This window comes from Musa acuminata, chromosome BXJ3-6 (genome assembly GCF_036884655.1).
Source record: "Musa acuminata AAA Group cultivar baxijiao chromosome BXJ3-6, Cavendish_Baxijiao_AAA, whole genome shotgun sequence".
Classification (NCBI taxonomy): domain Eukaryota; kingdom Viridiplantae; phylum Streptophyta; class Magnoliopsida; order Zingiberales; family Musaceae; genus Musa; species Musa acuminata.
The window spans coordinates 18,729,490-18,751,440 of NC_088354.1; the positions used below are offsets into that span (position 1 = coordinate 18,729,490).

The following is a 21,951-nucleotide window of genomic DNA, read 5'->3' on the forward strand; positions in this document are numbered from 1 at the left end:
CACGACGAAGGGTTTGAAGTTTTACCGTAATCACCCTTAATGAGCCTTGAAATTCATTTTGAAGTATCAACCAAGCTTGCTTTGAGATTGTCGCTGCTGCAATTCTTGAGAAGATTGTCTAATGTACAGCTTGTTGAATGAAGAATAATGCCTTTGAGTCCTTCTTTCTATTCTCCCTCAGCTCGATTTCGTTATCTGGATTCGCATATCCATTCTCTATTAAGTCTCGAAGATCTTGAGACTTGAATAAAGTCTTCATCTTAATACTCCAAAATTCAAAGCATTTACCCGAGAAGATGGGGACAAGGGGTTGAGACATGGAATTGCCATTGAAAATCATAATGCCTAGTTCAGATTGAAACTAGGCTCTGATACCACAAATGTTAGGGATGGAGGAGGAAGGAAAAAATAAAATACTATTATAGTATTAAAAACAGGAGGATTGACAAGAACACTTATAAGATATTCCTAAGTGCACACACTATCTATATACCTTGCTTCATGAACTATGACCCTATTTATAGGACCTAGTGATAACCACCCTATAACTACTAGATCATGATTGAGGTAGTTATTGAAACCACCCTATAACTATTAGATCATGATTGAGGTAGTTATTGAAATCACCCTATAACTACTAGATTATGATAACTACCTAGATAACTATGAATCAAATCTCAACATAAACTTGCCTTGGGGTGGAGTTCAACTCTAGTTTTCCCACTGTGAAGGAACACCAGAAGCTAGCTGCATCGTCGACCACATGAGGGCTCGTGTTTTCCATGACCACAAGTAGAGCAAGCCCTAACAAGAGTAGAAGAAGACCCATTCCAATATAAGCTTAAAAGCCTGCGAAGCTCATACGGAATCATCCGTCGTAACGATGAGAAAATGCATTGCAGTGTCGAATGGAGGATCAGATTCTTTGTCGACGTATCAAGGAGAGATATAGTTTACCATCCGAGGAAAGGAACGACGATGAGAAGGAAACTTATTCCTTGGTTCATTCTGAGAAGCTACAAGCAAACTTGACACAGAGAGAGAGAGAGAGAGAGAGAGAGAGAAGGCAAGCACAAGTTCAGCTTAGCTTTGGTGTCCCTGGATCACTCTAAAACAATACTGCATGGTGAGGTTTCAAGCGTGGGTGGGATGCGGTGTCAATCGACAGGTGACCTTCTCAACTAGGGCATAAACCTCAGCTTGTCTTCGTCCCCATCCATGGTCATCTTGCTTGCTGGAAGATTGCTGTGGTCGTATTTCCCAACCAATTCAAATGGAACCCCACTCTTCTCAAGTTCACTGAGACTAGCCTATTTCATCCAAGCTAAGAGTAAGGAAGACCTCACCAGTTTTTATGCCTCACTGTGTGTAATCAATCCCTCAAGTCGAGCGAGCTTCTCGAGATGAATACATGTGATACGTACGGGAAGCTTGCTGCTCCAATGGCACGCCCTCTGAAGTGGTTGCCGACCGAAGGTGCAACTTGTTCTGCATTACCAAAGAAGAAAACATGCCGAACTTAGAACTCATTGATATGCACCACGATAACATGCAGAGGGTTTACGTGGTGCAGTAGAGGATATATATAGATCGACGATCGAACCTGCAACGACGTCCGAGCTGTGAAGATCGAGTTCAGTGATTTATTGGCATAAGGACTTGTCTTTTGCCTCAGTTTTTATCAGGGCCAGTTAATGGAAGCTACAAGAAAACAGAGGAAGGATGCAACCTGAAGATGGAGGAGACTGGATAAAACTTGTGTATCTTGTTTGGATGAAAACCTGACACAATGAGATGCTGTGTTCAGATATAAAATATCTTAAAATTACGAAAAGAAAAAAACTTACAAGGATAGCAGTTAAGGTTAGAATTATGAATAATAGTTTCCTAGAAAGAATGTGGACAAGCAGCTGATGAACTGAGTGTCTCTCCCTGGTGCTAATTGGCATGCCGTTTCTATTGGAACTGATACGGCATGTTTTGGAGCCTCAGACATGTCACAACGCCACACACCAAGTCAGAACTGTACTAAGAAGCTGTTCCACCTGTCCCGTCCCGAGAGCTCAGGCGGTGTCGTCTGACGTTGCTCCGCACATCCCGGACACGACGACCGGTCAAAAGTCCCATCCCACTCCTCAAGGGTCAACGGCCACGCACTACCGACCCTCGCGCAATAGTATAAAGCCCTTTGCCAACCTCCGGTCAAGGGAAGATAAAAAAAATACAATCCACCCCACACTGACTTGCTCGTCAGAGGGGCCACGGCCGAGGATCACCCGACAGGGGCCATTTTTTACAGGTAGACGATCACCCACGAGCGGCAAGTGTCTCAGCCTGGGAATCGCCATCTAGTGTACGAGGACGAGCTGTCAACCACCCCGGAGACGGAAAGGTGTGACTCATCATAAACGACGCTCGGATCCTGACCGACGTCCATAAGGCGAGTCGTCAACCGGCCCAGATGCCGACTGACACCAACTAGTACCTCGTCACGAGGGCCCGATCGATCGCGACATCCAGCTCAGCCAACAGAAGGCTCCCGACATCGACCTGTGAACCAAGCCGTGCTAACTCATTAGCCACGACATATCTGTTCGGTTAACATTTTGGCACTAGAAGGAGAGCCATGTCGCAGGAGCATCTCACAGGAGCTCTCCCCGAAGGAGAACCATCGACCGGTCACCCCTCCGCTGGGCCTGGAGATCAGCCCCTCCCTGCCCCCGGAGAGGGGAGGGTCCCGGCCTCGACGCCAGATTACTACTGGCGCTTGTTCAATGACCCAGAGTTGTTGCCCCCCGGACTTACTACGGGACCCTCGGATGTGACACCTAAGGCGTTCCTTAGCCTGACCAAGCAAGTGCAAACCATGGCGGGCATGATGCAGACGCTTGTTCCACTCATTCCCCAGATCGTACGGCTAGCAGTTTCCCCGACTGACCCGACCCGGCAAAGGCCAGACAAGGAGTAGGTCGGGACCGGAGAAGTCCGAGAGCAAATGACGGACCCAAGAGGTCCACCCGAGCAAAGCACACCTGCGCCTTGCTGAACCACACCACACTGCTCCGAGCCTAACACCATATCATTTGACTTGACGGACGACTCGTTTAGGGCCCAACTATCCCGGGTCAACCAATGCCTGGACGAGTTCTAGTGCGAGTTTCAAAAATCGTAGGGCGAGTCTAGCGAAGGTGGCTCGGGCGAGTCCCCTTTCACTCAGGAAGTACAGGACAAGCCGGTACCCCTCAACTTCAGGCTGTCGGCATTGGAGACATTCGACAATGGCTCCGATCCCACGGAGCATGTCTCCGCATTTCGGGCTTAGATGGCCCTCTATGGCACCTCCGATGCATTGATGTGCCGAGCATTCCAGACCACCCTAAGGGGACCGGCACAAGCATGGTTCAACCTGCTACACTAATCCTTGGTCTCGTCCTTCGATCAGCTCGCTCGGGAATTCGAGCAGAACTTCCTCGCCAGCGTGCGACCTAGGCCTTCCATGGCCACCCTGCTCGTGCTATCACAGCGCGAAGACGAGCTGCTCTCCCAGTTCGTGACACGTTTTGCCACTGAGATTTGTGGATTCCTAGATGCTCACCCCTCTTTAATCATGCAGGCATTCCTGATGGGTTTGAAGCCTTCGAGGTTTTTTTGGTCACTGATCGAGAAACCACCAATGACTGTCTCCTGTTAGGATCGGAGCGGCACTAAGAGGGGGGGGGGGGGGTGAATTAGTGCAGCGGATTAAAACTTCGATTTTAACAAAACCTTTCGTACGATAAGAACGGAACTTGAAAAGTTTAACTTGAAAGCGTATTCTTAAAGTTGCGCAGCAAGGGTAATAAGAAACTAAAGCAGTAAGAAGATTTGCAGTAATGTAAATGACAATAATAAAATGCAAACCAGAGATTACGCCGATTTTTAGAGTGGTTCGGTCAAATGACCTACTCCACTTGCGATGCCCCTCTTCGATGAGGCTCCCACCTTCCACTAGAAAATCTCTTGAAATGGAAGGGTAAACACCCCTCTTACAACCTTTTACAAGCAGTTCAACCTCTTACAAATTTTCAATAAGAAAGAAGGAGGAGAACTCTCTAGCAAATTGAAAACAAGACTTGCTAAGACTTTCTAAGACTTTTCTCTCAATCAAAATGCTTCTCAAAAGTTGTAACCTCAGCTGAGATTTGAGGGGTATTTATAGGCCTCAAGAGGATTCAAATTTGGGCTCCAAAATTTGAATTCTCTTTAGGTTCCCGAATGCTGGAGGTGCCACCGCCCAGCCAAGCGGTGCCACCGCCCAGCCAAGGAGGTGTCACTGCCCAGCTCTCGGGTGCTGGGCGGTGCCACCGCCCAGCCAGGCGGTGCCACCGCCTAGCTCTCCGATTTCACTGGTTTGGCTTAATTTAAGCCCAAACCATATCTGACTTTGGGCCCAGTTGGCCCCTAACCAGGATATAGGATTATCTCTTAATCCTAATCCTAATTACAAGTGAACTACATAACAAAAACACATCCTAAGCAAGCTTTCAACTGCGAACGTCGAGTCTTGTTTCGGCGAGCTTTTCGACGAGCTTCTTCCGACGGACTCCCATCAAGCTCTCGATCTTGTGATGACTTTAACGAGTAGCCGAGCCTTCTCGGTGATCTCCGTGAACCTCCGACGATCTCTTCGGCGAACTTCCAAAAATTTCGATAGGTTCCCGATTTCTTCTCGGTTGGTTCCGGCAGCATCTCCGACAATTCTTCGGACTTTTAAACGTCCATCGATCTTGACTCCGGTATTCTTGCTTTGTGTTTTCTGGTTATCGTAGTTAATCCTGCACACTTAACTCAATAATATGGATTAGATCAATTAACCCATCAATTGATTTCATCATCAAAATCCGAGATTCAACAATCTCCCCCTTTTTGATGATGATAATCAATTGATGACGGAGTTAAACATAACTCCCCCTATCTATATGCCATATTATGAGAAGATGAAAACACTTGAATTTCATCCATTGAATTCAAGCATAAACCGATAAGTTCTAATCGTAGAGCTTATCGTTATTCTCATTAAGCAATAGTAAATGCGAAACTTCGATGAAAATCATAAGTCAAATGATATGGGACGATTTTTACTACGATAGGAGATAAAGATTTTCAACATGAATTTCATGATATCGATGTAAGGCATGCTTTTAATATGATCAATCAATCTTGTGATATTCTCAAGGATTTTGCAAGGCATATAAGACATTCATATCACACAAGCTTTTGCAATTCATATAAGTCATGCTATTAAAATGATACAAGTCATCACTTTTCTCCCCCTTTGTCATCAACAAAAAGAGAATGAGACTTGAAGCACCTAATTTATCATACAAAGATTTTATCATTGATCATACATCACTCATCTATATTATCATTGATCATACAAAGATTTTATCATTCAAAATTAAGTATGCTAAAATATTTACGCAGAGTTCATCTTAAAGGAAAATTCAGCATTCATCCATATTATCAAATCTCTTCTTTTTATAAATAACAAAAATTGTAGATGTACAAAGAAGAGATTGGGATAAGAAAAAAAATTTTGAGTAGTAACTCCAATAAGTCAAGATCATAATTCGAATACAAATCCATTCAAATTCAATTCGTCAACTTGAAACTCATAATCAAGCCATCAAAATCAATTTTGAGATTCAAAATATCATAAAATCATTAATCTTGATCAGATGGAAGCGGTGTTTGACTCAAGATAGGATAAGATAATTTAACAAGTCACCGAGGAACAGAGAGAGAATGAAAAACTTTACGGAAAATCCATTCAAACAAGTTTATTCTTAGGGATAATTTAACATACCTAATTCCCTTCTAATGAATTCAAATTGGTCTTCATTCAAAGCTTTTGTAAATATATCTGCTAATTGATGCTTTGTGTCAATGAATTCTAGAACAACATTATTGTTAAGGACATGATCGCGTATGAAATGATGCCTAACGTCGATGTGCTTAGTTCTAGAGTGCTGAATTGGATTTTTAGTAAGACATATGGCACTAGTATTATCACATTTGATGGGAATGTTTTTAAAGTGAATTCCATAGTCTTCTAATATATTTTTCATCCAAATGACTTGTGCACAACATGCACTTGCAGCAATGTATTCGGCTTCCGCCGTAGATAGTGCAACTGAATTTTGTTTCTTGGAAGTCCAAGAAACAAGTGCATGTCCTAAAAATTGGCATGTTCCGGATGTACTTTTTCTATCTATCCTGCATCCGTCAAAATCGGCATCTGCATAAGCTATTAGATCGAATTTTTCAGATTTTGGATACCACAATCCTAAATTTGGAGTTCCTTTAAGATACCTAAATATTCTTTTAACACTCTTAAGATGAGATAATTTAGGATTAGATTGAAACCTAGCGCAAAGTCCTACACTAAACATAATATCTGGTCTAGTCGCGGTGAGGTAGAGTAGACTACCTATCATTCCCCTATATGTTTTTTGATCGAAATTTTCACTATTTTCATCCATATCTAACTTAGTCGCAGTACTCATAGGGGTGTTTATTGCTTTTGAATTATCCATGTTAAATCGTTTTAACAATTCTAATGTATATTTGGATTGGTTAAGAAATATACCATCACTAAGTTGTTTGATTTGTAATCCTAAAAAGAAAGTCAATTCACCCATTAAACTCATTTCAAATTCATGACTCATACATTTGGCAAATGATTCACATAGTGATTCATCCGAAGAGCCAAAAATAATATCGTCAACATAAATTTGCACAATAAAAAAATTATTTTCGAAATGTTTAATAAACAATGTAGTATCAACCTTGCCTTTGGTAAAATTATTTAAAGTAAGAAAGGAACTAAGCCTTTCATACCAAGCTTTAGGAGCTTGTTTCAAGCCATAGAGAGCTTTAGTCAATTTGAATACATGATTAGGAAGAAGAGAATTTTCAAATCCGGGAGGTTGTTCAACATATACTTCTTCGGAAATAAAATCATTCAAGAAAGCACTTTTGACAACCATTTGAAATAGTTTAAAATTATTACTACTAGCATAGGCAAGGAGCATCCTTATGGCTTCTAATCGAGCCACGGGAGCGAAGGTTTCTTCGTAATCGATACCTTCTTCTTGGTTGAAACATTTGGCCACTAATCTAGCCTTGTTTCTAACCACGATACCATTTTCGTCTTGCTTGTTTCTAAAGACCCACTTAGTACCTATGACTAAGTGGTCACTTGGTCTAGGAACAAGCTTTCATACCTTATTCCTCTCAAATTGGTTCAATTCTCCTTGCATTGCAATGACCCAAAAATCATCTTTTAAGGCTTCGTCAATGCATTTAGGTTCAATTTGAGAAAGGAAAGCGGCGTTAGCACAAAAATTCTTGAAAGAAGAACGAGTTTGAACCCATTTTGTTGTATCTCCTATAATTAGCTCCTTTGGATGAGCATCTACATACTTCCATTCTTTGGGTAAAGAAATTTTGGAAGAAGATGCATTCAAATGGCTATTTTAAGGAGGGGGTTCGTTTAAATTCAAATTATCAAAACCAAGATCATCATCAAAATCATTTTTCTTTAAATCAGAAATTTCATTAAAAACTACATGAATAGACTCTTCTATTATTAAGGTCCTTTTGTTAAAGACACGAAAGGCCTTAGAAACAGAGGAGTAACCAAGAAAAATGCCTTCATCGGATTTAGCATCAAATTTACCTAGGGCATCCTTTTCATTTAAAATGAAGCATTTACAACCAAAAACTTTAAAATAAGAAATATTTGGTTTTTTGTTATTCCATAATTCATAGGGAGTTTTTGATAGAGATGGTCTTATTAGGACCCTATTCATGATGTAACAAGCCGTATTTACGGCTTCGGCCCAAAAATATTTGGGTAAACTATGTTCATTTAACATAGTTCTTGCCATTTCTTGTAGGTTTCTATTTTTCCTTTCAACTACTCCATTTTGTTGAGGATTTCTTGGAGTTGAGAAGTTATGATTGTACCCATTAACTTCGCAAAAATTTTGAAAGTCACGATTTTGGAATTCACCACCGTGATCACTCCGAACTGATGAAATCATGAAGCCTTTTTCGTTTTGAGTGAGTTTACAAAACTTAGAGAAACACTTGAAGCAATCACTTTTGTGAGCTAAGAAATAGGTCCAAGTGTATCTAGAGTAGTCATCCACAATCACAAAAGCATATTTGCTTCCACCTAGACTTGTTGTATCAATTGGTCCAAATAAGTCCAAATGGATCAATTGTAATGGTCTAGTGGTGCTAATTTGATTTTTTGGTTTAAAGCTTGTTTTTATTTGTTTGCCTAGTTGACATGCATCGCATACCTTATCCTTAATAAACTTCATATTCGGAATCCCTCGTACTAATTCTTGAGATGAGATTTTAGATATTGTTTTCATGCTTGCGTGACCTAATCTCCTATGCCAAAGCCAAGCATCATTATTTACGGCGGAGAAACACATTTCATTACCTAGTTCATCAAGATTGATGGTATAGACATTATTTTGTTTTAAAGAAATCATAGTCATGTTATGATTTGGTTTTTCAATAATGCACATATTTGATTCAAATCTAACGATATAACCTTTATCGCATAGTTGACTAATACTCAAGAGATTATGTTTTAATCCATCAACTAGTAAAACATCATCAATGGAAAAACTAAATTTGTTACCAATAGTTCCCTTGCCAATGATTTTGCCTTTGTTGTTGTCTCCGAAGGTGACGTACCCTTCTTCTTTGCTAGTGAGCATAGAGAAATGAGATGGATCTCCAGTCATATGTCTTGAGCATCCACTATCGAGATACCATCTCTTGCTCCTAGCTTGTGGGTTTGTCTACAAAAGAGGATGATTTTTAGGTACCCATTTGATTTTGGGTGCCTCAAAAATTGACCCACTAACCTTGTTATTTATTTTTGAATCCTTTATAGTTCCTTTAGGAACCCATATTAATTTTTGTGAACTAATTTTCCTAAATGGACATTTGTAGGCAATATGTCCGGATTTGCAATAGAAGTTGCATTTCATATAAGAGGAAACATGTAATGTAGGTCCTTTTATGAAAGTGGTAGGATTTTGATGTAATCCTTTTACAAATCCAATTTCATTTCTATTTGCGATGTGACCCTTGTGTGCAAGGATCATATCTAATCCTTTGCTACCAACCTTAAACTTGTTTAAGGTTTCCTTAAGAAGCAAATTTTCATTTTTTATTGCTTCTAAATGCTTACACTTAGAGCATGGAGGAGTTTGAAGACTATCAAACTTATCTTGTAGCAAAGCATGCTCTTTCTTTAAGATACTTAACTTCTTGCTAACAGTTCTACATTCATCAAATAATTCATGAAAAACGATAAAGAGTTCTTCAAAAGATAAATCTTCATTAAATAAATCACATACCTCTTCTTCTAAAGCCATTAGCGCATAATGAGCAACTTGCTCGGTGTTGGACTCCTCTTCTTCGGACGCGCTTGAATCATCCCATGTTGCCTTGAGCGCCTTCTTCTTTGATGTCCTCTTTTTGGCTTGAGGACAATCGTTCTTGTAGTGTCCCGGTTTTTTGCATTCATAGCAAATCACTTGGTCCTTCTTTTGTTCAAATTTATTTTTTATATTATTTTTAAGTTTTTTCTTTCTTAAATATTTTTTAAATTTTTGAGTCAAAAGTGCAATGTCATTGTCACTGTCCTCATCACTTGATGTTCCTTTCAAGTGGTCTTCTTGTGATTTGAGTGTCATATCCTTCCTATTCTTTGGAAGGGGGTTCTCGAGCTCGTCATGAGCTTGACATGTCATTTCGTAGGTCATTAGAGACCCAATGAGTTCTTCAAGAGGGAATGCTTTAAGGTCTTTGGCCTCTTGAATGGCCGTAACTTTTGGATCCCAACTTTTAGGGAGGGATCTTAAGATTTTAGTTACTAGTTCAAAGTTAGTAAAATCTTTACCAAGAGCTTTGAGTCCATTGATGACATCCGTAAACCGGGTGTACATGTCTCCGATGGACTCACTTGGTTTCATTCGGAAAAGTTCGTAAGAGTGCACAAGGATGTTGATTTTGGACTCTTTCACTCGGCTAGTGCCTTCATGAGTGACCTCAAGAGTTCTCCAAATATCAAAAGCCGAATCACACATTGAAACATGATTAAATTCGTTTTTGTCTAATGCACAAAACAAGGCATTCATAGCCTTTGCATTTAAAGCAAAAACCTTCTTCTCCAATTCATTCCATTCGCTCATCGGAAGAGAAGATTTTTGAAATCCATTCTCAACAATAGACCAAAGCTCAAAGTCCATAGAAATGAGGAAGATCCTCATGCGAGTCTTCCAATATGTGTAATCCGACCCATTAAACAAAGGTGGTCGTGCAATAGAGTGGCCCTCTTGCATGCCGGAGTAAGCCATCTCTCTTGGGTATTAAACCAAATATGAGAGATAACCTTGCTCTGATACTACTTGTTAGGATCGGAGCGGCACTAAGAGGGGGGGGGTGAATTAGTGCAGCGGATTAAAACTTCGATTTTAACAAAACCTTTCGTACGATAAGAACGGAACTTGAAAAGTTTAACTTGAAAGCGTATTCTTAAAGTTGCGCAGCAAGGGTAATAAGGAACTAAAGCAGTAAGAAGATTTGCAGTAATGTAAATGACAATAATAAAATGCAAACCAGAGATTACGCCGATTTTTAGAGTGGTTCGGTCAAATGACCTACTCCACTTGCGATGCCCCTCTTCGATGAGGCTCCCACCTTCTGTTGAATCTCGGATTTTGATGATATAATCAATTGGTGGGTTAATTGATCTAATCCATATTATTGAGTTAAGTGTGCAGGATTAACTACGATAACCAGAAAACATAAAGCAAGGATACCGGAGTCGAGCTCGATGGACGTTTAAGAGACCGAAGAATCATCGGAGATGCTGCCGGAACCATCCGAGAAGAAATCGGGAACGTGTTGGAAGTTCGCCGAAGAAATCGTCGGAGGCTCGCGGAGATCACCGAGAAGGCTCGGCTACTCGTTAAAGTCATCACAAAGATTGGGAGCTTGCAGGGAGTCCGTCGGAAGAAGTTCGTCGGAAAGCTCGCCGGAACAAGACTCGACGTTCGCGGTTGAAAATTTGCTTAGGATGTGTTTTGGTTATGTAGTCCACTTGTAATTAGGATTAGGATTAAGAGATAATCCTATATCCTGGTTAGGGGCCAACTGGGCCCAAAGTCAGAGTTGGTTTAGGCTAAAAATTAAGCTAAACCAGCGAACTAAAGAGCCAAGATTGAAGCCCAACTAGTGGCTGAAAACATTGTAGTTGGGCTGAAAACACTGTAGGCGGTGGCACCGCCCAGCACCCGAGTGCTGGGCGGTGACACCTCCTGGCTGGGCGGTGGCACCGCCCAGCACCCGAGCGCTGGGCGGTGGCACCGCCTGGTTGGGCGGTGGCACCTCCAGCACCGGAAACCCTAAGAAAATTCAAATTTTGGAGCCCAAAATTTGAATCCTCTTGAGGCCTATAAATACCCCTCTAATCTCAGCTGAGGTTACAACTTTTGAGAAGCATTTTGATTGAGAGAAAAGTCTTAGAAAGTCTTAGCAAGTCTTGTTTTCAATTTGCTAGAGAGTTCTCCTCCTTCTTTCTTATTGAAAATTTGTAAGAGGTTGAGCTGCTTGTAAAAGGTTGTAAGAGGGGTGTTTACCCTTCCATTTCAAGAGACTTGCTAGTGGAAGGTGGGAGCCTCATCGAAGAGGGGCCTCGCAAGTGGAGTAGGTCATTTGACCGAACCACTCTAAAAATCGGCGTAATCTCTGGTTTGCTCTTTATTATTGTCATTTACATTACTGCAAATCTTCTTACTGCTTTAGTTTCTTATTACTCTTGCTGCGCAACTTCAAGAATACGCCTTCAAGTTAAATTTCTCAAGTTTCGTTCTTAACGTACGAAAGATTTTGATTAAAATCGAAGTTTTAATCCGCTGCACTAATTCACCCCCCCCCTCTTAGTGCCGCTCCGATCCTAACAAGTGGTATCAGAGCGAGGGTATCTCTCATATTTGGTTTAATACCCAAGAGAGATGGCTTACTCCGGCATGCAAGAGGGCCATTCTATTGCACGACCACCTTTGTTTAATGAGTCGGATTACACATATTGGAAGACTCGCATGAGAATCTTCCTCATTTCTATGGACTTTGAGCTTTGGTCTATTGTCGAGAATGGATTTCAAAAATCTTCTCTTCCGATGAGTGAATGGGATGAATCGGAGAAGAAGGTTTTTGCTTTAAATGCAAAGGCTATGAATGCCTTGTTTTGTGCACTAGACAAAAACGAATTTAATCGTGTTTCAATGTGTGATTCGGCTTTTGATATTTGGAGAACTCTTGAGGTCACTCATGAAGGCACTAGCCGAGTGAAAGAGTCCAAAATCAACATCCTTGTGCACTCTTACGAACTTTTCCGAATGAAACCAAGTGAGTCCATCGGAGACATGTACACCCGGTTTACGGATGTCATCAATGGACTCAAAGCTCTTGGTAAAGATTTTACTAACTTTGAACTAGTAACTAAAATCTTAAGATCCCTCCCTAAAAGTTGGGATCCAAAAGTTACGGCCATTCAAGAGGCCAAAGATCTTAAAGCATTCCCTCTTGAAGAACTCATTGGGTCTCTAATGACCTACGAAATGACATGTCAAGCTCATGACGAGCTCGAGAACCCCCTTCCAAAGAACAGGAAGGATATGGCACTCAAATCACAAGAAGACCACTTGAAAGGAACATCAAGTGATGAGGACAGTGACAATGACATTGCACTTTTGACTCAAAAATTTAAAAAATATTTAAGAAAGAACAGATTTAAAAATAATACAAAAAATAAATTTGAACAAAAGAAGGACCAAGTGATTTGCTATGAATGTAAAAAACCGGGACACTATAAGAACGATTGTCCTCAAGCCAAAAAGAGAACATCAAAGAAGAATGCGTTCAAGGCAACGTGGGATGATTCAAGCGCATCCGAAGAAGAGGAGTCCAACACCGAGCAAGTTGCTCATTACGCACTAATGGCGTTAGGAGAAGAGGTATGTGATTTATTTAATGAAGATTTATCTTTTGAAGAACTATCTATCGCTTTTCATGAATTATTTGATGAATGTAGAACTGTTAGCAAGAAGTTAAGTATCTTAAAGAAAGAGCATGCTTTGCTACAAGATAAGTTTGATAGTCTTCAAACTCCTCCATGCTCTAAGTGTGAGCACTTAGAAGCAATAAAAAATGAAAATTTGCTTCTTAAGGAAACCTTAAACAAGTTTAAGGTTGGTAGCAAAGGATTAGATATGATCCTTGCACACAAGGGTCACATCGCAAATAGAAATGGAATTGGATTTGTAAAAGGATTACATCAAAATCCTACCACTTTCATAAAAGGACCTACATTACATGTTTCCTCTTATATGAAATGCAACTTTTGTTGCAAATCCGGACATATTGCCTACAAATGCCCATTTAGGAAAATTAGTTCACAAAAATTAATATGGGTTCCTAAAGAAACTATAAAGAATTCAATCATAAATAACAAAGTTAGTGGGTCAATTTTTGAGGCACCCAAAATCAAATGGGTACCTAAAAATCATCCTCTTTTGTAGACAAACCCACAAGCTAGGAGCAAGAGATGGTATCTCGATAGTGGATGCTCAAGACATATGACTGGAGATCCATCTCATTTCTCTATGCTCACTAGCAAAGAAGAAGGGTACGTTACCTTCGGAGACAACAACAAGGGCAAAATCATTGGCAAGGGAACTATTGGTAACAAATTTAATTTTTCCATTGATGATGTCTTACTAGTTGATGGATTGAAACATAATCTCTTGAGTATTAGTCAACTATGCGATAAAGGTTACATCGTTAGATTTGAATCAAATATGTGCATTATTGAAAAACCAAATCATAACATGACTATGATTGCTTTAAAACAAAATAATGTCTATACCATCAATCTTGATGAACTAAGTAATGAAATGTGCTTCTCCGTCGTAAATGATGATGCTTGGCTTTGGCATAGGAGATTAGGCCATGCAAGCATGAAAACAATATCTAAGATCTCATCTCAAGAATTAGTACGAGGAATTCCAAATATAAAGTTTATTAAGGACAAAGTATGCGATGCATGTCAACTAGGCAAACAAATAAAAACAAGCTTTAAACCAAAAAATCAAATTAGCACTACTAGACCATTACAATTGATCCATTTGGACCTATTTGGACCAATTGATACAACAAGTCTAGGTGGAAGCAAATATGTTTTTGTGATTGTGGATGACTACTCTAGATACACTTGGACCTATTTCTTAGCTCACAAAAGTGATTGCTTCAAGTGTTTCTCTAAATTTTGTAAACTCACTCAAAACGAAAAAGGCTTCATGATTTCATCAATTCGGAGTGATCACGGTGGTGAATTCCAAAACCGTGACTTTCAAAATTTTTGCGAAAGTAATGGGTACAATCACAACTTCTCAACTCCAAGAAATCCTCAACAAAATGGAGTAGTTGAAAGGAAAAATAGAAACCTACAAGAAATGGCAAGAACTATGTTGAATGAACATAGTTTACCTAAGTACTTTTGGGCCGAAGCCGTAAATACGGCTTGCTACATCATGAATAGAGTCCTAATAAGACCATCCTTATCCAAAACTCCCTATGAATTATGGAATAACAAAAAACCAAACATCTCCTATTTTAAAGTTTTTGGTTGTAAATGCTTTATTTTAAATGAAAGGGATGCTTTAGGAAAATTTGATGCTAAATCCGATGAAGGCATCTTTCTTGGTTACTCTTCCGTTTCTAAAGCTTTTCGGGTTTTTAATAAAAGAACTTTAGTAATTGAAGAATCTATTCATGTAGTTTTTAATGAAATTTCCGATTTAAAGAAAAATGATTTTGATGATGATCTTGGTTTTGATAATTTGAATTTAAATGAACCCTCTCCTCAAAATAGCCATTTGAATGCATCTTCTTCCGAAATTTCTTTACCAAAAGAATGGAAGTATGTAGATGCTCATCCAAAAGAGCAAATTATAGGAGATACATCAAAAGGGGTTCAAACTCGTTCTTCTTTCAAAAATTTCTGTGCTAACGCCGCTTTCCTTTCTCAAATTGAACCTAAATGCATTGACGAAGCCTTAAAAGATGATTTTTGGATCATTGCAATGCAAGAAGAATTGAACCAATTTGAGAGGAATGAGGTATGGAAGCTTGTTCCTAGACCAAGTGACCACTTAGTCATAGGTACTAAGTGGGTCTTTAGAAACAAGCAAGACGAAAATGGTATCGTGGTTAGAAACAAGGCTAGATTAGTGGCCAAAGGTTTCAACCAAGAAGAAGGTATCGATTACGAAGAAACCTTCGCTCCCGTGGCTCGATTAGAAGCCATAAGGATGCTCCTTGCCTATGCTAGTAGTAATAATTTTAAACTATTTCAAATGGATGTTAAAAGTGCTTTCTTGAATGGTTTTATTTCCGAAGAAGTATTTGTCGAACAACCTCCCGGATTTGAAAATTCTCTTCTTCCTAATCATGTATTCAAATTGACTAAAGCTCTCTATGGCTTAAAACAAGCTCCTAGAGCTTGGTATGAAAGGCTTAGTTCCTTTCTTATTTTAAATAATTTTACCAAAGGCAAGGTTGATACTACATTATTTATTAAACATTTTGAAAATAATTTTCTTATTGTGCAAATTTATGTTGACGATATTGTGTTTGGCTCTTCGGATGAATCACTATGTGAATCATTTGCCAAATGTATGAGTCTTGAATTTGAAATGAGTTTAATGGGTGAATTAACTTTCTTTTTGGGATTACAAATCAAACAACTTAGTGATGGTATATTTCTTAACCAATCCAAATATACATTAGAATTGTTAAAACGATTTAACATGGATAATTCAAAAGCAATAAACACCCCTATGAGTACTGCGACTAAGTTAGATATGGATGAAAATGGTGAAAGTTTCGATCAAAAAACATATAGGGGAATGATAGGTAGTCTACTCTACCTCACTGCGACTAGACCGGATATTATGTTTAGTGTAGGACTTTGCGCTAGGTTTCAATCTAATCCTAAATTATCTCATCTTAAGTGTGTTAAAAGAATATTTAGGTATCTTAAAGGAACTCCAAATTTAGGATTGTGGTATCCAAAATCTGAAAATTTTGATCTAATAGCTTATGCAGATGCCGATTTTGGCGGATGCAGGATAGATAGAAAAAGTACATCCGGAACATGCCAATTTTTAGGACATGCACTTGTTTCTTGGACTTCCAAGAAACAAAATTCAGTTGCACTATCTACGGCGGAAGCCGAATACATTGCTGCAAGTGCATGTTGTGCACAAGTAATTTGGATGAAAAATACATTAGAAGACTATGGAATTCACCTTGAAAATATTCCCATAAAATGCGATAATACTAGTGCCATATGCCTTACTAAAAATCCAATTCAGCATTCTAGAACTAAGCACATCGATGTTAGGCATCATTTCATACGCGATCATGTCCTTAACAATAATGTTGTTCTAGAATTCATTGACACAAAGCATCAATTAGCAGATATATTCACAAAAGCCTTGAATGAAGACCAATTTGAATTCATTAGAAGGGAATTAGGTATGTTAAATTGTCCCTAAACAATAAACTTGTTTGATTGGATTTTCCGTAAAGTTTTTCATCTTCTTTCCATTTCTCATTCTCCTTCAAATTCCATATGACATGTTGTGAAATCTCGAAATCGACTTTGATGACTTGATTATGAATTTCAAGTTAGCGATTTGATTTAAATAAGTTTTATCTAAATCATAATCTTGATCTTGCAAAATTGGAATCACAAATAATATCTTTTGGCATTCATGACTTGAATTTGATTGAAACATTGTATGCTTAAATTCATCATTCTCCTATGTTTCAAAAATTATTTAAATGCCTTATGTGATGATTAAAAAGTAATGTTGAGATTTTCATGAATTTGACGATTTGAATGAGTTTGTATTCGAATTATGATCTTGACTTCGTGAAATTACTACTTGAATTTTTTATCCCAATCTCTCTCTTATACATCTACAATTTCTATTATTCATAGAAAGAAGAGATTAGATAATATGAATGCATGCTGAATTTTCCTCTAAAATGAACTCTGCGTAAATATTTTTGCATACTTAATTTTCAATGATAAAATCGTTGTATGACAAAATATGTGCTTCAAGTCTCATTTTCCTTTTTGTTGATGACAAAGGGGGAGAAAAGTGATGACTTATATCATTCTTAATAGCATGACAAAATATGAATTGCAAAATCCTTGAGAAAAGTGATCGATCGATGATTATCTTATATGCCTTGCAAAATCCTTGAAAATATCGTAAGATTGATTGATCATATTGAATGCATGTCTAAAATGTATAATCATGCAATTCAAGTTGAAAATCTTTATCTCTTGTCATAGTAAAATTTGTCTCTTATCTTTCGACTTGAAAAAGATTTTCATCAAAGTTTCGCATTTACATTATGCTTAATGAGAATAACGATAAGTTCTACGGTTAGAACTTATCGGGTTATGCTTGAATCCAATGGGATGGAATTCAAGTGTTTTTTATCTTATCATAATATGGCATATAGATAGGGGGAGTTATGTTTAACTCCGTCATCAATTGATTGTCATCATCAAAAAGGGGGAGATTGTTGAATCTCGGATTTTGATGATATAATCAATTGGTGGGTTAATTGATCTAATCCATATTATTGAGTTAAGTGTGCAGGATTAACTACGATAACCAGAAAACATAAAGCAAGGATACCGGAGTCGAGCTCGATGGACGTTTAAGAGACCGAAGAATCATCGGAGATGCTGCCGGAACCATCCGAGAAGAAATCGGGAACGTGTTGGAAGTTCGCCGAAGAAATCGTCGGAGGCTCGCGGAGATCACCGAGAAGGCTCGGCTACTCGTTAAAGTCATCACAAAGATTGGGAGCTTGCAGGGAGTCCGTCGGAAGAAGTTCGTCGGAAAGCTCGCCGGAACAAGACTCGACGTTCGCGGTTGAAAATTTGCTTAGGATGTGTTTTGGTTATGTAGTCCACTTGTAATTAGGATTAGGATTAAGAGATAATCCTATATCCTGGTTAGGGGCCAACTGGGCCCAAAGTCAGAGTTGGTTTAGGCTAAAAATTAAGCTAAACCAGCGAACTAAAGAGCCAAGATTGAAGCCCAACTAGTGGCTGAAAACACTGTAGTTGGGCTGAAAACACTGTAGGCGGTGGCACCGCCCAGCACCCGAGTGCTGGGCGGTGACACCTCCTGGCTGGGCGGTGGCACCGCCCAGCACCCGAGCGCTGGGCGGTGGCACCGCCTGGTTGGGCGGTGGCACCTCCAGCACCGGAAACCCTAAGAAAATTCAAATTTTGGAGCCCAAAATTTGAATCCTCTTGAGGCCTATAAATACCCCTCTAATCTCAGCTGAGGTTACAACTTTTGAGAAGCATTTTGATTGAGAGAAAAGTCTTAGAAAGTCTTAGCAAGTCTTGTTTTCAATTTGCTAGAGAGTTCTCCTCCTTCTTTCTTATTGAAAATTTGTAAGAGGTTGAGCTGCTTGTAAAAGGTTGTAAGAGGGGTGTTTACCCTTCCATTTCAAGAGACTTGCTAGTGGAAGGTGGGAGCCTCATCGAAGAGGGGCCTCGCAAGTGGAGTAGGTCATTTGACCGAACCACTCTAAAAATCGGCGTAATCTCTGGTTTGCTCTTTATTATTGTCATTTACATTACTGCAAATCTTCTTACTGCTTTAGTTTCTTATTACTCTTGCTGCGCAACTTCAAGAATACGCCTTCAAGTTAAATTTCTCAAGTTTCGTTCTTAACGTACGAAAGATTTTGATTAAAATCGAAGTTTTAATCCGCTGCACTAATTCACCCCCCCCCTCTTAGTGCCGCTCCGATCCTAACACCTTCCACTAGCAAATCTCTTGAAATGGAAGGGTAAACACCCCTCTTACAACCTTTTACAAGCAGTTCAACCTCTTACAAATTTTCAATAAGAATAAAGGAGGAGAACTCTCTAGCAAATTGAAAACAAGACTTGCTAAGACTTGCTAAGACTTTCTAAGACTTTTCTCTCAATCAAAATGCTTCTCAAAAGTTGTAACCTCAACTGAGATTTGAGGGGTATTTATAGGCCTCAAGAGGATTCAAATTTGGGCTCCAAAATTTGAATTCTCTTTAGGTTCCCGAATGCTGGAGGTGCCACCGCCCAGCCAGGCGGTGCCACCGCCCAGCGCTCGGGTGCTGGACGGTGCAACCGCCCAGCCAAGGAGGTGTCACCGCCCAGCTCTCGGGTGCTGGGCGGTGCCACCGCCTGGCTCTCCGATTTCACTGGTTTGGCTTAATTTAAGCCCAAACCATATTTGACTTTGGGCCTAGTTGGCCCCTAACCAGGATATAGGATTATCTCTTAATCCTAATCCTAATTACAAGTGAACTACATAACAAAAACACATCCTAAGCAAGCTTTCAACCGCGAACGTCGAGTCTTGTTTCGGCGAGCTTTCCGACGAGCTTCTTCCGACGGACTCCCATCAAGCTCCCGATCTTGTGATGACTTTAACGAGTAGCCGAGCCTTCTCGGTGATCTCCGTGAACCTCCGACGATCTATTCGGCGAACTTCCAAAAATTTTGATAGGTTCCCGATTTCTTCTCGGTTGGTTCCGGCAGCATCTCTGACGATTCTTCGGACTCTTAAACGTCCATCGATCTTGACTCCGGTATTCTTGCTTTGTGTTTTCTGGTTATCGTAGTTAATCCTGCACACTTAACTCAATAATATGGATTATATCAATTAACCCATCAATTGATTTCATCATCAAAATCCGAGATTCAACATCTCCGAAATGCTCCAGCGCGCCAACCAGTATGTCACCGCCGAAGCATTGGTGGCAAGGAAGCGCATGGATGGCAAGAGGCCAAGGGCAGAATAGTCTCGGGGAACGACCTCAGCAGCCTTGATGTAGCCCCATCGGAGGCCCGATCGACAAGAGCTACTGCTCCCAAGGCCCCTGCCTCTCCCCCTGAATACGTCTCGCACCGAGATCTTTCTCCAAATTAGGGAAAAGGGTCTTCTGCGACAACCTCGTCCCATGAAGGCCCCTCACAAAGACCGGTCTAAATATTGCAGGTTCGACCGGGACTACGGCCATGACACGGAGGACTGCCATGACCTCTAGAATCAAATAGAGGGGCTAATCCAGAGAGGCCATCTCAGTCACTACCTCAAGGAACCCCGGGAAGTGACTCCATGCCCCAGGGGGCCCGTTGAAAGACAAATCGACATTATCTCCGGGGGGCCAGCAGCCAGTGGCAACAGCTCTGCGTCGAGGAAGGCTTACGCCCGCAGCACGATTGAGAAGCGACCCCGGCCTAAACATGAGCCTGAAATCACCTTCGGGGCTGGAGAAGTCGAGCGCTCTCATCACGACGACGCTCTGGTGATCTCGGTCCAGGTCACCAACGCCCGAGTCAAAAAGGTGATGGTTGACACCGGGAGTTCCGCCGACGTCCTTTACTTCGACGCCTTCAAGAAGCTCGGCTTGACCGAGAGAGACCTCACCCCCATGGCGTCAGTGCTCACAGGATTCACGAGGGATTCCATCTCCTCGCTCAGGACCACGATCATCCTTATCACCATGGGGGAAGACCCGAGAGCGAAGATAGTATTGACCACCTTCATGGTAGTCGATCTGCCCTCGACCTATAACATCATCCTTGGCAGACCGACGCTCAACAAGTTAAAGGCAGTGGTTTCCACTACCACAAGGCCATCAAGTTTCCGACCTCGGTAGGAATCGGGGAGGCCTGGAGCAACCCGGGGGAGTCAAGGCGATGCTATCTCACCACGGTTACTCTCCCGAGGAAATCGTGACCGACTCAAACCCCCGACCCCCATGAAGGACCTATGGCACCAACGCTGCTTGAGCCTCCCAAGTGACTCATCAAGGTGCCCCTAAAAAGGAGCCGACCCGATCAGACCATCAAGGTCGAGACCACCCTCCCCGTAGCAGATCAGCTCCACCTCATTGATTTCTGAGGCGAAACGCCGACATGTTTGCCTAGTCCCCTAACGAGATGCCCAAGATTGATCCGGAAGTGGCCCAACACCGGCTCAATATCGACCTCGAGGCTCGGCCGGTGAGACAAAGACCAAGGAAGTTCGCCCCCGACTAACAGAAGGCAATCGGTGATGAAGTCAACCGTGTTAAAGGGGTCGGATTCATCACTGAGGTTCAATACCCTCGATGGCTGTCAAATGTAGTCCTCGTTAAGAAACCTAATGAAAGCTGGAGGATGTGTGTTGATTACACCAATCTCAACCGAGCATGCCCCAAGGACTGCTATCTGCTCCCCAGGATAGACCAATTAGTCGACGCCACCACAGGCCATGAACTCCTCACGTTCATGGACGCATTCTCGGGCTATAACCAAATCTGGATGGCGGCTCAGGATCAAGAGAACATTGCCTTTGTCACCAACAGTGGGGCGTACTGTTACAAAGTAATGCCCTTCGGTCTGAAAAACGCTAGGGCAACTTACCAAAGGATGGTCGACAAACTCTTCAAGCACCAGCTCAGTAGGAATATGGAAGTGTACGTGGATGACATGATCATAAAGAGTAAGGTCGCAAGCGCACACTTGATTGACCTGGTGGAAACATTCCAAATGCTCAGGCGGTTCAACATGCGTTTGAATCCCATGAAGTGCGTCTTCGTGGTCAGCTCAGGGAGGTTCCTCGGCTTTGTCATTCACTAGAGAGGGATAGATGCCAACCCATAAAAGGTGTGGGCCATAACCTAGATGCACTCTCCCTACTCGGTCAAGGAGGTGCAGCGACTTACTAGGAAGTTGGCAGC

At 40.9% G+C, this 21,951-nt stretch overlaps 1 protein-coding gene across 1 annotated transcript; it reads left to right on the plus strand.

Annotated features, from left to right (window-relative positions):
* Window positions 1-2,626: 2,626 nt before the first annotated feature.
* Window positions 2,627-20,886, plus strand: LOC135641398 (uncharacterized). Its single transcript, XM_065156755.1, has 2 exons — window positions 2,627-2,911; window positions 20,296-20,886. The coding sequence occupies exons 1-2, from the start codon at window positions 2,627-2,629 to the stop codon at window positions 20,884-20,886; spliced, it is 876 nt and encodes a 291-aa protein (XP_065012827.1).
* The last annotated feature ends 1,065 nt before the right edge of the window (window positions 20,887-21,951 follow it).